The 14,440-nt window shown below is 40.5% G+C and overlaps 2 protein-coding genes across 3 annotated transcripts; one reads left to right on the forward strand and one right to left on the reverse strand.

Annotated features, from left to right (window-relative positions):
- Positions 1–174: 174 nt before the first annotated feature.
- On the forward strand, positions 175–12,409 carry LOC123958831 (aminopeptidase Ey-like). Of its 2 annotated transcripts, XM_046032499.1 has the most exons (21): positions 175–1,431; positions 2,505–3,102; positions 3,366–3,508; positions 3,891–4,030; positions 4,693–4,819; positions 4,985–5,139; positions 5,239–5,352; positions 5,503–5,646; positions 5,875–5,940; positions 6,128–6,193; positions 7,489–7,661; positions 7,789–7,865; positions 7,978–8,111; positions 8,216–8,271; positions 8,379–8,526; positions 8,757–8,848; positions 10,305–10,415; positions 10,699–10,866; positions 11,133–11,273; positions 11,839–11,920; positions 12,099–12,409. In XM_046032499.1, the coding sequence occupies exons 2-21, from the start codon at positions 2,507–2,509 to the stop codon at positions 12,255–12,257; spliced, it is 2,892 nt and encodes a 963-aa protein (XP_045888455.1). In that variant the 5' UTR covers positions 175–1,431; positions 2,505–2,506; the 3' UTR covers positions 12,258–12,409. The 2 variants fall into 2 exon arrangements, with proteins under 2 accessions (XP_045888455.1, XP_045888454.1); XM_046032498.1 differs by having other exon boundaries at positions 175–3,102.
- Positions 12,410–13,412: 1,003 nt separating this feature from the next.
- Positions 13,413–14,334, reverse strand: LOC123958589 (mesoderm posterior protein 1-like). Its single transcript, XM_046032037.1, has 2 exons — positions 13,645–14,334; positions 13,413–13,499 (listed from the first exon to the last, which is right to left on the reverse strand). The coding sequence occupies exons 1-2, from the start codon at positions 14,332–14,334 to the stop codon at positions 13,413–13,415; spliced, it is 777 nt and encodes a 258-aa protein (XP_045887993.1).
- Positions 14,335–14,440: the final 106 nt, after the last annotated feature.

Genomic DNA, 14,440 nt, shown 5'->3' on the forward strand with positions numbered 1-14,440 from the left:
AGTGGTCTTACTGAATAAATTAGTCTGATTTGATTTTTTTTATTAGACATTTTATTGAACTGCATGCTGTATTGTTAGCCAAGGCTATACAAAAGCCTACAGTACATGCACTATAGATTTTGTACTCACTTAACATTGATACACCATCATTGTACAATGGAGGAGTAAGATTAGCACAGAGGAGAAATGTCTCTCGTTTTCACCCTGTTTGAAACAAATGCTGTGACACTGATGGTTCAAGGTGACAACATGAGTTGATAAGAGGGTTTGCTGTCTTTTTATGACCTTTGTAAAGTTAAAGTTATTGAAAAGGTTAAAAGTGCTCTCCATTGATTTTACATGTCAAAGTTAAACTACAAATCATGGGAGTACACCACCTGCGGAAACAGTTGTGTAAAGTCTTCTGTGGCTTTTGAGAATATTACTGTGACATAACCCGAGTACCTAGGTTTGAATTTTAAACAGTAAGCAGGCATAGAGGATGACAGATATGTGCGTTAATCAGGCAGGGATGGTCTAACAACAGCTATCATGTTTGGGAAGCATAGGGTCTGGAGCTGTTTGGAGTTTGTGGCCATGGCATTTTGCATTGTGCCTTCCCTTCATAATTTTATTAATTTTACCCAATCACTTTAACATCATAGCAGCCAACTGTACAGCTAAGTGCAACTATAAAGATGCGCATAGAACATTTCCAACAAAGTGGGGGAGTATATTTTGTTCAACCCAATGGGAAGGCTTGTGACCTGACGTGCCACACTTGTATTTTAAGGCTTCTAATGTCCAGCGCCACTTCACTTCATGCTAATGTGAAAAAAGTCTAGTTGTTCCAGATATTTACCAAGCGTCTTGAGCCTGCATTATATCAGCTAGCACTAAAATCTGTACAATGAACATGAATTTCTAAAAAAGTTCCTCTGGAATGCTATCCTTTCTCAAGAAAATGTGAAGAGAAATGTATAGACCTGTGTCCAGCACTGTTCACGTACCATTGCACATTGTACACTACTTTTGGAAAACATATGTACTCTGATCCTAAGAAAATATAGTATTCAGAAATATTGCACTGTATCTACCCTTAAGACAAGGCAAGACACAACAAGTTCAAGACCAGCTGCCAATGGCAATAATTGTATATTCTGTGTTTGAGGATTGTGCAATATCCCGTATCATGCCTCATACATCCTTGAGACAGACTCACCCTGGATCTACTGGGGACGTTGCAGATTTTGCCTGACCTGGTATAAATAGTATTCCTCTTTGGCAACAAACTGAAGCTCTTCAGGACAAACTTTCAAATGAGAGATCTGGAGCATTTTTTTGGACAAGCAGCTGACGTGCTAAAAGTGAGTGCAGCGTGGCAGACAACACTGCTTTAAAATCAGATTCCACAGTCAACAGGTGAATCCACTGAGTCAAACTAAATACAAGGTATGAAAACATAATTTGCTGTCATTCCATCATACTATTATGTGATGTCTGTATGTCTGTCTGCATGCGATGTGGTTTTCGTGCGGGCTCTTGCCAGGCGTTCATAGCGAAAACAGACCCGTGTTGTAAAAATATGCAAGGGTCTGCTTTGGTAGGCTCACATTGCTTCAAGTGTCATTGAGACCAGCGAGTTTAACTGATAGATCCATGAGTTTGAAGGCTTATTAGACATTTCACAGGAATTGTTTTGCACAGTTAGACAGAATTACTGCGTCACTACTTGCGGCGCTCTGGTAATAAGAAGTAACTGACTATCAGATCCACCATCTTTCGCTCTAGTTAGCTGAATGCTGATTCTTCTCTTTTACTTCATGTTATTGGGCAAGAGTTGATTAATTGTGCAATCTACAAAAATATTCATTGTTTTAATTCTGTTTGCAGACCTACATCCAAATGTCATCATTATTTTAATTCTGTTTGCAGACCTACATCCAAATGTCATTTCTCAAGACATTTCTGTGCCAGTTGTGTTAAGAAAGGCTTCCAAGCACAAAATATGTGTTTTCATTTCAACCACCCAAATGTCTTCATTTCATAAACCACAATTGTTTTGGTCAACCAAATCAACTTTAGAGTTTGCACAACATTTGAGGCTAGATGAAAGTGTCTGTAGTTTTATAAACCCCTCCTTAGTCCATGTGGTTATATAACTCCGGTTTCTTTACTATTGGATAGCCAGATCTGTAAACAGTTGACATTTGCATGTATACACACAGACACACACAGTGCTATAGTATTTCCATTGCCACTCAATTTGCAGTCCTGAATAAACAAAGGCACCACAGGCCAGCTTCTAAAGAAGGCCTTTATTCGGAGCCAATATGCAGGTATGAAGTTTACAGATTAGGCAGGACTCTCTGTTATCTCAAGGACTTTTTACAACTCAGTGTTTTGGACTGTCAGCTGTTTTCCCTGAAGATCAATCATTAACTCTGGGCTGAATATAACGGATATAAGGCAGGGCATAAATAGCAATCAGTGTCCCCTGTCTGTCTTTTTCTTCTCTGGTGGAGACATGGGGAAAGGCGTCTACATCAGCAAACCAGTAGCAGTCACCTGTGTGGTTGCAGCCATCGGTGTTGTGGCCACCATCATAGCTCTGTCTGTGGTTTACGCACAGGAGAAGTCAAAGAATGAAGAGACACTTCTATCCACTGTCAGCCCCAGCACCAGCACCAGCACCACGCCCTCCACCCCGAAAGAGCCATGGCAGCGCTACAGACTTCCGGACTCCCTCGCCCCTGTCTCCTACAATGTGACATTGTGGCCCCGGCTGGAGCCCAACGTAGATGGCCTGTATATCTTCACTGGACACTCCACGGTGGTCTTCAGATGTTTGCGGGAGACCGACCTCATCATCATCCACTCCAACAAGCTGAACCTCACCACAATCGAGGGATTCCATGCCAAGCTGACGGGCCTCAATGGAGCCGCTGCGCCTGGCATGAAAAAAACCTGGCTGGAGGTCCCCACCCAGTACCTGGTGGTCCAGCTCAACAGCCCGCTACAGGCCGGCAGCATGTATGAGCTCTTCACCAAGTTTGTTGGAGAACTGTCCGACGACCTGGGAGGATTCTACAGGAGTGAATACTTCGAAGATGGGGTGAAAAAGTATGATGCTCTTTTTAACCTTAATTTGGCATTTATTTAATTTGCTTTTTGATATCATTGTGAGGACTGAAACAAAGTGTAAACAGCAGTAAAAAAGATAGGTGTAGGGAAAGTGGGAACATCAAAAAAACACAACAACTGCTTCATTACAATTTTTACTGAAAAGATTGAACGTGGATTATATCTAGGCTCTATGGGCGGAGGGTTGCTTTAACATTTCATGTGAGTGTTAATCATTAGGTTTTCATATCTGCTATTATCAGAGTGGTGGCTACGACTCAAATGCAGCCAACGGATGCCAGGAAAGCCTTTCCATGCTTTGATGAGCCCGCCATGAAAGCTATCTTCCACATAACTCTCATGCACCCCCATGAGACTGTGGCTCTGTCCAACGCCATGAATTACGGCAAGTTCTTGTTTCAGTGTCCAGTGAAACATTTTACATGTCAACTGTCCATGTGTAATGTTTATGCTAACTCAACATTAAGTGTAATGTAATATTGTAGCTTGTGTAATATCATTTACAAAAATCTGTTTTTCAGTTGTAAGCAGTAACCACGATCAACATTTAAAAAAAAAAAAAAAGTATTACGTGGTCATTTTGTTATTCATGACAGTGAAAATCTTGCTCGCCGAATATTATTTACATTGTCACAAGAAAAACAATAATAATGGCAACAATATTACATCTTCAAACATAAATTCTCTGCTGTATTATCCTATACAATCAGCTTATTACACCTCTTTTCTTCACTTATAATAAACCTGCTGTCTTTTTCCCCACACAGAGCCTATTAACATCACTATGGATGGCCAGAGTTTAATCCAGACAAAATTTGAACCCACAGAGATTATGTCAACCTACTTGCTGGCTTTTGTTGTGTGTGATTTTACATTCATTGGGACGAAACCTGGTGCAGACGTTTTGGTAATTATTTATTAGATCTTACAGTCAGAACCGCACAAATGGAAATGAGTTTAAAACATCTGTCATTTACATTTATAGGTTTGAATACTGTTGTCTTGTAGCACGTGTTTCCCAGTTAATTGGCAGTGCATCTACTATGTCATTTTTATTATTTTTTAATAGTTAAGAAACACTGTAGCACTGTAGACTCTGGACCACCCCCTCCCTGTAACTCCCTGTAGGGAAGAAGAGGATTTTGTTAAAGTGAACAACAAACTGTAACTTTAATAATCAGCTTCGAGAACCACACTTCGCCCCAATACCACTTCTACTACTACTAATGTTGCATTTACTGCCACTTCAATTTGAATCACTGTATATCTATGCTTCTGATTTAACAGTCTGTGTTAGTTTGTATGATTGATTGAAGTGAATTTGCAGTCACAATTTTCCATTAATTATTATAAATGCAGTTTTAGAAACCATTTATTATATTACTACCAACTTCCACTGCATCTACTACAGCTACCAATACAAACAGCAAATGGCTCTCCTGTAGTTTGCTGCTCCTCCCTGTTGGTCAAGGTGTTTCTATGCTGCCCTCTGCTGGACTCAAAGCTCAGCTCAGGTCTCTGGTCTACCATTTTTTCCTGTTCAGTAAATAAAGCAACATTTGTGTCCAGATCAGGATCTGGGCTCGCAAGAAGGCTATAGAGGAAGGCCAAGGAAACTATGCCCTGGAGAAGACTGGACCCATACTGGCATTCTTTGAGAAATACTACAAATCCCCTTACCCCCTGAGCAAGTCAGGTTGGAACACAAACACACACTCACACACTATAAGTTTACATTACTGTAATCAGTACTACTAACCAATATTACTTTGTGTACAAATTATCTTTATTAATTGCTTATATTTTATAGTTTTTAAACATAAAGCGAGCTGTCTAAAAATGATCTCTATGTTGTTTTTAGACCAAATCGCTCTTCCTGACTTCAGTGCTGGAGCCATGGAAAACTGGGGCCTGATCACCTACAGAGAAACTGCCCTCTTATATAATCCTGGCGTATCATCCAATGGAGACAATGAGTGGGTGGCAACAGTCATCTCACATGAGCTCGCGCATATGGTATCACAGTGAAGTACATTCATGTACTGCCCTCCGAAAAACATATCTTTGATAGTGTGTTTAAAGACCGGCCAATAAAATGAAGCTCTGTCTCCTCAGTGGTTTGGGAACTTGGTGACCACGAGGTGGTGGAATGACTTGTGGCTCAATGAGGGGTTTGCCACCTACGTCTCTTATCTGGGAGCCAACTATGCTGAACCAACGTGGAACATGGTGAACTTTGATCTCCTTAAAGTTCCTATAGTTTGAGCCAAGTACTGACAATGAGGATGTAGAAATGAATTTAATGTCTTTTTGGGGGGGTTGTCTGGTCATACCACAATGCTAAATACCAAAAACAAAATATCTCTGTGTATTTTCCAGAAAGATTTAATAGTTCTGAATGAGATCATTGGTGTAATGGCTGTGGATGCCTTGGCCTCCTCCCATCCCCTCTCAACCAATGAGGAGGACATCCTGAAGCCAGAGCACATCAGTCAGCTGTTTGACTCCATCACATACAGCAAGGTGCAGTATAATTGAGGGCAACACATCACAACTGGCTTACCCCAATGTATTGTTCACCTCAAGCCCAAGTTTTATTTTTCTGCTGTTGGTCCTCACCTAGGACTTTGCCACCCTCTTTGGGAACTACATAATTAAATGACTAATGAATAACTGATCCTCATTAACAGATAGCTGTAATTCTATCCCATCTGATATATCACTCTAATATCCTCCTGTTTTCCCTTATAGGGAGCCGCAGTCCTCAGGATGCTCTCAGAGTTTATCACTGAGACTGTCTTTTCCCAAGGACTCCATGTGAGTATAGCTGATTAAACTGATGAGCATCTAATCTGTATGTGTGTTGAAACTGCCCTGAAGTCAGCAAAACGTATTTAATTTGGTAAATGTTGTCATATCACCATTTCATTGGCCTGCATAACTAGTTTTGTTTACCAGAAAAGCACAACCAGAGTCTGACCAATAGGTTATTATCTGTCTGCAGACATACTTGGAGGAGTTCAAGTATAAGAACACAGTCTACACAGATCTCTGGAAGCACCTGCAAATGGTAAGATTGCCCCATCATCACAACTGCTTTCTTTCCACAAAATGACTACTTTAAAAGGAAAAGTGCTTTGTTCATTCATGATTAATTTAGTACAAAAACAGTAAGATATTTCTTTAAAGAATTCTGCATAAGTAGTATGTATCCAGCATGTTCAGCATCATGTCAGACTCTAAACACGTCTATGTCTCATGAACAGTGCACTGTAATGAATGTGAATATATTATTTATTGAAGTGACAAAAAGTGACAGATATGACCTGTAAAAACCCAGTCAACACGTCTCAGTAGCTCTAGTAGTTTGTAGAGTGTCTCCAACTGCAGAACAACAAATTGTAAACATAACACTGACATCTCACCTCATAAAACTGAAAAGGCTAAATGTTAGCATGCAGTTGCCTTTTTAAACATCAAGCAGCAGACATAGAGACACATTAACGGTCATTTGGAGTTGTGTCTCGGTAGGCCTAAACCCAGCAAATATAAGTCAAATATTAACTCTCCTTAGCTCTGCTTTTAGTCTCCACCTACTCCTGAGGGAAGTATCGACAGTTTGGCTGCTAAATTCTTCACTACGTGCACAATGCTAGTGGCTAAACTGTTTTCTCTGTGGTTTGGTGCTAGGCAGGCAACATTAGCCTGCAGTGAGTTTGCATTTCATGTCACATCTAATGTGAGTTTTCTGGGCAATTATTTTAGGTAAAAATATTTATTAGTGCGTCTGTAAAGCCATATTAAAAATAACACACTTCCTCTCACAAATTGGAAGTTGAATTCATAAGAAATACAACACACTTGCTTTCACTTGGTGCTACAGTACAACCTGTTTTGCTATGACTGTAGCCTATGATGGCTAATGTTAGCTAAGTTTAACAAACTTTATGTATTGCTATGTAACTGACATTACCAGTAATGTGGTTAACTTTATGGATCTTTTCTGCTTGTGCTACTCTGCTTTTTAGTATTTAGCATAAAACTGTAATTGGCTCTTGTGGCCAAATTGAATGCTTTTCAACACAAGATAGACACAAGACAGTAGGTTTGCTTTAAACAGTTGAAAAATGAATCTGTCTATTATTCATTTTGACTCAATGGTCAATAGTCAACAGTAGAGTCAGTTCTGAGATAAAGTAAATGGTTACAAGTCATGACACCATGAAGAAATACATGTATCAAAACATTTGTCAGCAGTATGCATGTAGCTGCCCTCTGAAGTGTTTATCAGAAGTAAAGTAATTTCTCTGCAGGAAGCAAGGAAGAGTCATACTATTACTAATATTTGAATGTTCCTGTAACCAGGCAGTGGATAAAGCCGGCATAAAGCTGCCACACTCTGTGGAGGTTATCATGAACCGCTGGATCCTACAGATGGGTTTCCCAGTGGTCACCATCAACACCCAGACTGGAAAAATCACCCAGAAACACTTCTTATTGGACCCAGACTCTAAAGTGTACATACCTTCAGAGTTCAAGTAGGAAAACTTTTTTAATGTTTCATGTATGAGGTCATAGTGAACACCACTGTCATAAGAAACTCACCTCCTCTGTCTTTGCACTGTGTTTACATTCATATGTATGGCTGGACGGATGCGGCTCCAGTTATGAGTGGTTTGTCCCTATTACGTGGATTAAGACTGGTGGAGCTGAGCAGCAGTACTGGCTTCTTAACAAAGAAGGTAAAATTAATTTCAGGTGTACGTTGATAGCATTGCAAGAATGATGAACACAATACAAAAAGTAAGCAGAAAGCATTTTTTAGCAGTTGTTTATTTATCTCCATCCAAACAGCCACAAACACAAACTTGACTCTTGGTCCTAATGAGTGGTTGGTAGCCAACATAAATATGAAGGGCTTCTACAGAGTTAACTATGACTCTGAAAACTGGGAGCGTCTCCTCACCAAGCTGAGCTCCAGACATCAGGTACAATAAGCCAGTATATCTGCTTGGAAATGATACTGCATTACTTCTGCAGTGTGACTATCCAAACTCAGTTTCCTTGTGTCATTTCCTTGTTCACTTTTCAGGATATTCCAGTGATCAACCGAGCTCAAATTATCGATGATGCTTTCAACCTTGCAAGGCGAGGCCATGTCTTGTTATTTATGTTTTTATTTTTTTAACAAAGTATTGTGTCTCAGATATTGAAAGAGAGGGCTGAGTAATTGTATCTCAATTTCAATTTTTCAGGGCAAGGATCGTGTCCACCACTCTGGCTCTGAGGACTACCAAGTTCCTTGAGAAAGAAGTCGAATACATGCCCTGGCAGACAGCCAGACGAAACTTGGACTACTTTTTCCTCATGTTTGACCGCAGTGAAGTTTATGGACCCATGCAGGTTTGTGATGAATGAATGTTCAACATTTGTTATACTGCTTCTATAAATTAATTCCAATGCTGATCCCCCCCCCCCAAAAAAAAATCTGGTAAGGGTATTTATGAAGAAATGCAGATCATGGAACAATATAGCTAGGAATCATATGCAATGTAAATTCATTTCTGAATGACACATTTCTATTCTCAAACAGGAATCCAAATTAACAAAACATGTGCATCTTCACCCCTCAGGCTTACATAAAGAAACAGGTCACTCCTCTGTTTAAATACTTCAAAGAGCTCACTCTCAACTGGACAAAGATCCCGGAAAACCACAACGACCAGTAAGGCTGTTGAAGTGCTGTTTGTTTTAAATGTCTGCTTCAGTCTTTTGCACACATATGTGTTATATTAACACTGTTAATATATAACATTGATAACAATGACCACTTTAAGAACGGACTGTAACTATTATAAAAGTTATGAGGCTGTGAGGCTGTCATGACTAGATTGATGTTAGTCCTACAAACCTTAAAGAGCTGAGTCAAACAGGATGATACACAGAAAAGCACAGGATTCAATGAAAGTCAATATAAAATCTACTCTTTTTTGATTGGCAACTTACATTGTGCTAAGCCACATTAAACCATTTCTTTGTGGATTAATGCAATGTAGATGAGCTGAAACTTTAATTAAAGTGGGAAAACTAGGTAACTCTCAAAGTTTCTACCCATCCTCTGTCAAAAAATCTTTCCAAGCTGTACGTTACATAATCTTCTCCACACTGTGTGCCTTTCTCCAGTATCTCTTTTAATGTGTTCCCTCCAGTTTGCCCTTATCTTGATAGAAAGATATTCTATCTCCTGAGTTTATGTTTACTTCTTCACTTACATTCTCACTCCTGGAAGACTTCAGTGCAGTTCTACTAAAAAACCTACATTTTGGGTTTTACTTGATCCAAGTTTGGCTTTGTTCACCTAATCATATGAGTCAACACTTAGGAGTTGTAAGGGACTCTTTCATCAGTGTTAACAGAGGGCCCAGCTGCTGACCTCACGTCTGCGGACCCCAGCCAGAGGGAAGAGAGAAGGACTCTGCATATATGGGTTACTTCCTTTTCTGCAACATTATAAAAGCTCAAACAAAAATAGGCTGCTTTTTTTGGTAAATTTAACCTATTTTCATTCAGACTGAGAGGGTAACAGTGTCTTCTGTGTAAAACAAAATCTGCTTTAAGTAAGAAAGCCACGCAAAGAGTAAAATGTTCAGGCCAGATATAATCTTTTATCTGTATCTTCAGTCTTTTATAAAGATGTTTGTAACTAACATTAACATTAGCAAGGTGTGGAAAAAATAGAGTGTATGGAAGATGTTCTGTATTCTATGTACACGTTCAGAAGGCAGTATGAGTTTAGGCACACCAAATTCACTAAAATCAAACGCTGACAGTGACAACACAAGAGAGATTCATATTTCCAGTTTGATTCAAGAGAAAATATATTATAACATGTTTCACGTGGTTTTAAAGGGATGTTCTTCAACACTTGCTGTAATTTCAACCATGTTTTTTAGGTAATTTAACATAGTATTTCTGTCATACCTGACACACAACAAGAAAAAGATTTTAGCTATTTTTTTTTACCTGACAAAAACATTACATTAACACTACTTAAAGCCCATCTCACGCATGGGGAACCTACTCTCTTCCCACTGGCTCGCAGACCTGGGGTCCCCATCTGAGGTCCACAATTGGGCCCTTCTGGAACACTCTTCTGACACCTGTATCATCTCATGTTCCAGGTACAACCAGGTGAATGCAATCTCCTTGGCCTGCAGCACCGACGTGGAAGGCTGTAAGCAGCTGACCACTGGCTGGTTCAGAGAGTGGATGAAAAACCCAAACAACAACATGTAGGTTGGCACCTCAGCCTTTTCTTTCATTCTTTTCATTTATTTTCTCTTTATTTCAATAGTGCTTATATATATTATTCTTTCTGTCCTCCTCATTTTCACAGGTATTAATATGTCAAATTGTGTTAAATGCAATAGTTGTTTTAATTTAATTCCAGTATTTCCTTTACCTTCCATCACTTCAGACTCTTATCAGCCATTTCCCACTTGACCTCCCTGATAACTTTCCTAGCCTCTGCTGTCATTTCCTTTGACTCTTTGTCATCTGTATCAATCGTTCCAGAATTAGTCCCAACTTGAAGTCCACAGTCTACTGTAGTGCAATTGCAGCAGGAGGTATAGCGGAGTGGGACTTTGCTTGGTCCATGTACAAGAATGCCACCATTGCTTCGGAAGCTGAAAAACTCATGCATGCTCTGTCCTGCACCAAACAGCCATGGCTGCTGAACAGGTCAGTACCACTGACATCATCCTGGGTAATGTTTGTTCTCTCATTGTTTGTGTGTGTGTTCTCTTCTTCAGGTCACATTGCACTCTACATCAAGCTCTTAGTGCATGATGAATAAACAAACCTTCTGTACGTTTTATTTATATCAAACTTTTATCATTATAAGTAACATGTTCTGACAGAAAATGGTCACTGCTGGGTTTAGATGGTCCTACCTCAAACACTGTTCCACACATTAGGGTTTTGTCCTCACTGTGAGTGTGTTTCAGGTATCTTCAATATTGTCTGGACCCAGAGAAGATCCGTAAGCAGGATGCCACCTTCACCATTGTTTACATTGCTAGTAACCCCATCGGTCAGCCTCTGGCATGGGACTTTGTCAGAGCCAACTGGGCCCATTTATTCAATGAGTGAGTTTTCCCTTATCCACACATGTATATTCCATCAAATGGCGTTGTGACAGTAAACTCAACTGGTAGAGCAATGCAGTGTCACAATACACATTCATGATGCTGTTAGAAGGATGTTTAGTTGGGTGATGTTGGTCCAGCACTTTGGTTCAAACTGAAATATCTAAACTACTATGCTGATGAATGGATTGCCATGAGGTTTGGTGACCAGTGGGTGAATCTTGATGATTTCGGGAATCCTCTGACTTTTCCTCTAGCATCATCATCAGGTCAAAATTTGCCTTTTGCCAGTATCCCAGCAAAACTGCTGCCCTTTACATCCACCTCTAATCCTCTGCTAATTAACAAATGTTAGCATGCTAACACGCTACACTAAGATGGTGAACACTGTAAACATTATACTTGCGAAACATCAGCATGTTAGCATTGTCATTGTGAGCATGTTAGCATGCTAACATTAGCATTTAGCTTTACTGAGTACAACATCACTCAAAAGCTTTGGTTACACAGCCTGTAGTTATTTGCAAAATGATCAAAGCCTATCTTGTTCTTGCCTTTTCTTCAGCTATGGTGGCGGATCATTTAACTTCGGAAGACTAATTGATGGAGTGACCAAGCGATTCTCCACTGAGTTTGAGTACAAGCAGGTACAGTTTCTCTAATACGTGTTGTTGTTTTCTGTAATGACCCAATGTTTCATTTCACATCGACAATTTGTGATTAATAACTAGACTAATGTTTGTCAGGTATGGTACAAGCATGATCTCTGTATCCAAATGTATGAGACCTAAGAGTTACTGGGTACCCATCCCCCTCTCTCTCCAGCTGCTGCAGTTCAAAGAAGACAATGCAGGGCAGTTAGGCTCGGCCACCTCGTCTTTTGATCAGGTACTGGAGAGAACTAAGGCCAACATGAACTGGGTGGCCTTGAACAAGCAACAGGTGCATGAATGGTTCACCAGTGAAGCATCTTCTCTTGTTTAACACTCTCCCCTACTAATTTTTCAAATGTATTGTTCTACTGACTTTTGCTCCAGCTGGAACCAAATGTAGAAATTTTTTGAATTGATGGAACTTTTAAAAAATGTATTGTTTTGATTAAGCCTTTTTATGAATAAATTTGATACCAAAATCTGGTTTTGCATGTGGAAAATATGCTTTAGTACTACTTGTACATTTCAATATTTTAAATAATTGTCACATCACAAAAGATATTCTGATACTGCTTATCCCTTTAGCTCCTGAGAGGAGAAACAAGAAGACAGAGAGCATTCTTTGAGACCACCTTGGGGATTTTTGAAAGGTTGGGAGCACAGCTTGTGTTTCAAGACAGCATGTGCTAAAAATAATAAAAACTAAACAAAGCTCATCTGAATGTAAATCACCTGACTGAAAATAAATGTCCACAAAGCTTCAGTTATTATAAGTAAGGCAGCTCCAGGCATCTGGGCAGCATCACAGATTACGTTGTTGACATAGCCGTCTTCAATGACTAAGACATTACACACTGAATGTCTTTGTCCATATTTAAGTTCTAGGTTATATATATGGAAATTGCAGAGGAACAACTTCCAACAGGAATTAAAACAGATCAACAGAACTATTGCCCAACTTTCTGAACTTAATCCAGGGCCAGTTATTTATCATGAGGTTTCTTTCAGGCTCTCAACCATCAGCCATGTTTACACAGGACGGAAAAGGTGCCAGTTAACTGGTCCTAGTTCAGCTGCCACTTCTCTCAGTGGGGGTCTTTCCTTAAGGACTTTAGAGGGGATGTGCTCCCTGTTTAGCACCTCATTGTCCTGCTGACAGCTGCGGTGTTTGTGTAAGGAAGTGGAGGCCAAGCACCAGGTCTGTATGATTTCATTAGTTTTGTTGGTAAACAAAATTATCACAGAAATAGAAAACCAAACAACAACAAAGCCATTCGGATGAATGCAACAAACTCAAGGGTTATTTTGATAAATAATATTTATTCTGTTCACATTGTGAAAGCTCAATAAATACACAGTTCTATATACAAAAAACACAGAAATATATTTTGTTCAAAATAACAAAAATGAGAAGTTTTGTCCATAAATCAATGTTTGAGGTCATTGTTGCAATGAAAATAGTTGAGAGGATTGATCGCCATATCTCTCAGCACTGTCCATACAAGTTTGCATTTTGTAGCTGCTGCTGTGGAGTCCAGTACTGCTCGCTGGAGAAGCAAACTCCACTAGAAACCTGACAACAGAAAACAGATTTTGGTTATGAACTCGTTCAATGGTAACACTTTGGAAAACCATGTGCAAATTAATAGTTTATGTAAAACAAAGCACTTGTAAAGTAAATTCTGTTTAGTTCAAAAACTATTGAAATTGAAATTTACCTGATATGAGTTCTGTAGAGAGGACTGCTGGGCTGTGCTCATGGTGTTACAGTCTGATTCTTGTGTGCTGTAGCAGGCTGTTGGCTGACCGAGGAACTGGCTGAGGGTCTGCTGCTGCCCCACAAACCCTGAGGACCTCTTCTGCTCCAGCGCCTCGTCGCTGAGGCCCAGCTGGGTCGACAGGTAGGAGATGTAGCGGATGGTGAGGCGCAGCGTCTCGATCTTGGTCAGGGTCTGTCCGACTGGTGCCACAGAGGGTGGAAGGTATGACCTGAGATGATGCATGGCCTTTGTCAGATCCCTCATCCTCAGCTTCTCCCTCTCGCTGGCTGTCTGGCGCTTCTTCCCTGGATACCTGGACCTGGATTTCTTTGTGGTGGAGGTGGTTGTGGAGGATCCGGAGCAGGGCAGAGTCTGCGTCTCTTGGGCAAGAGGAGGCGCTGCCTGGCTGTTGAAGATGAAACAGTCCAAAGCGTCTTGTTTGTTCCCGGCAGGCTGGAGGGAGGTGGGGGAGAAGCAGAAGGAGTCCACAGAAGAGGTCGGAGACAAGCTGCTTCCAGCGCTGAAGTAACCAGGGTCCGGGGCTAGATCATAGGCCAAAGGATCATAAGACTTGTCCAGCAGGGATTCGCAGTCAAACAGGAAAGAGTTCTCCTGGAGCTGGAGAGGAGAGCAGTAGGACACCTCCATAGCTGCTGTTGTAGTCGTTGCAGTTGATGCTGTGGTTGTAAGCTCTTCCCTGAGCAGTGAGCTGTGTGTTGCTGGTAAGGCAGGCAGAGGATAGTGAGGAGGACCG

The sequence above is a fragment of the Micropterus dolomieu genome, linkage group LG20 (assembly GCF_021292245.1).
Source record: "Micropterus dolomieu isolate WLL.071019.BEF.003 ecotype Adirondacks linkage group LG20, ASM2129224v1, whole genome shotgun sequence".
Classification (NCBI taxonomy): Eukaryota; Metazoa; Chordata; class Actinopteri; order Centrarchiformes; family Centrarchidae; genus Micropterus; species Micropterus dolomieu.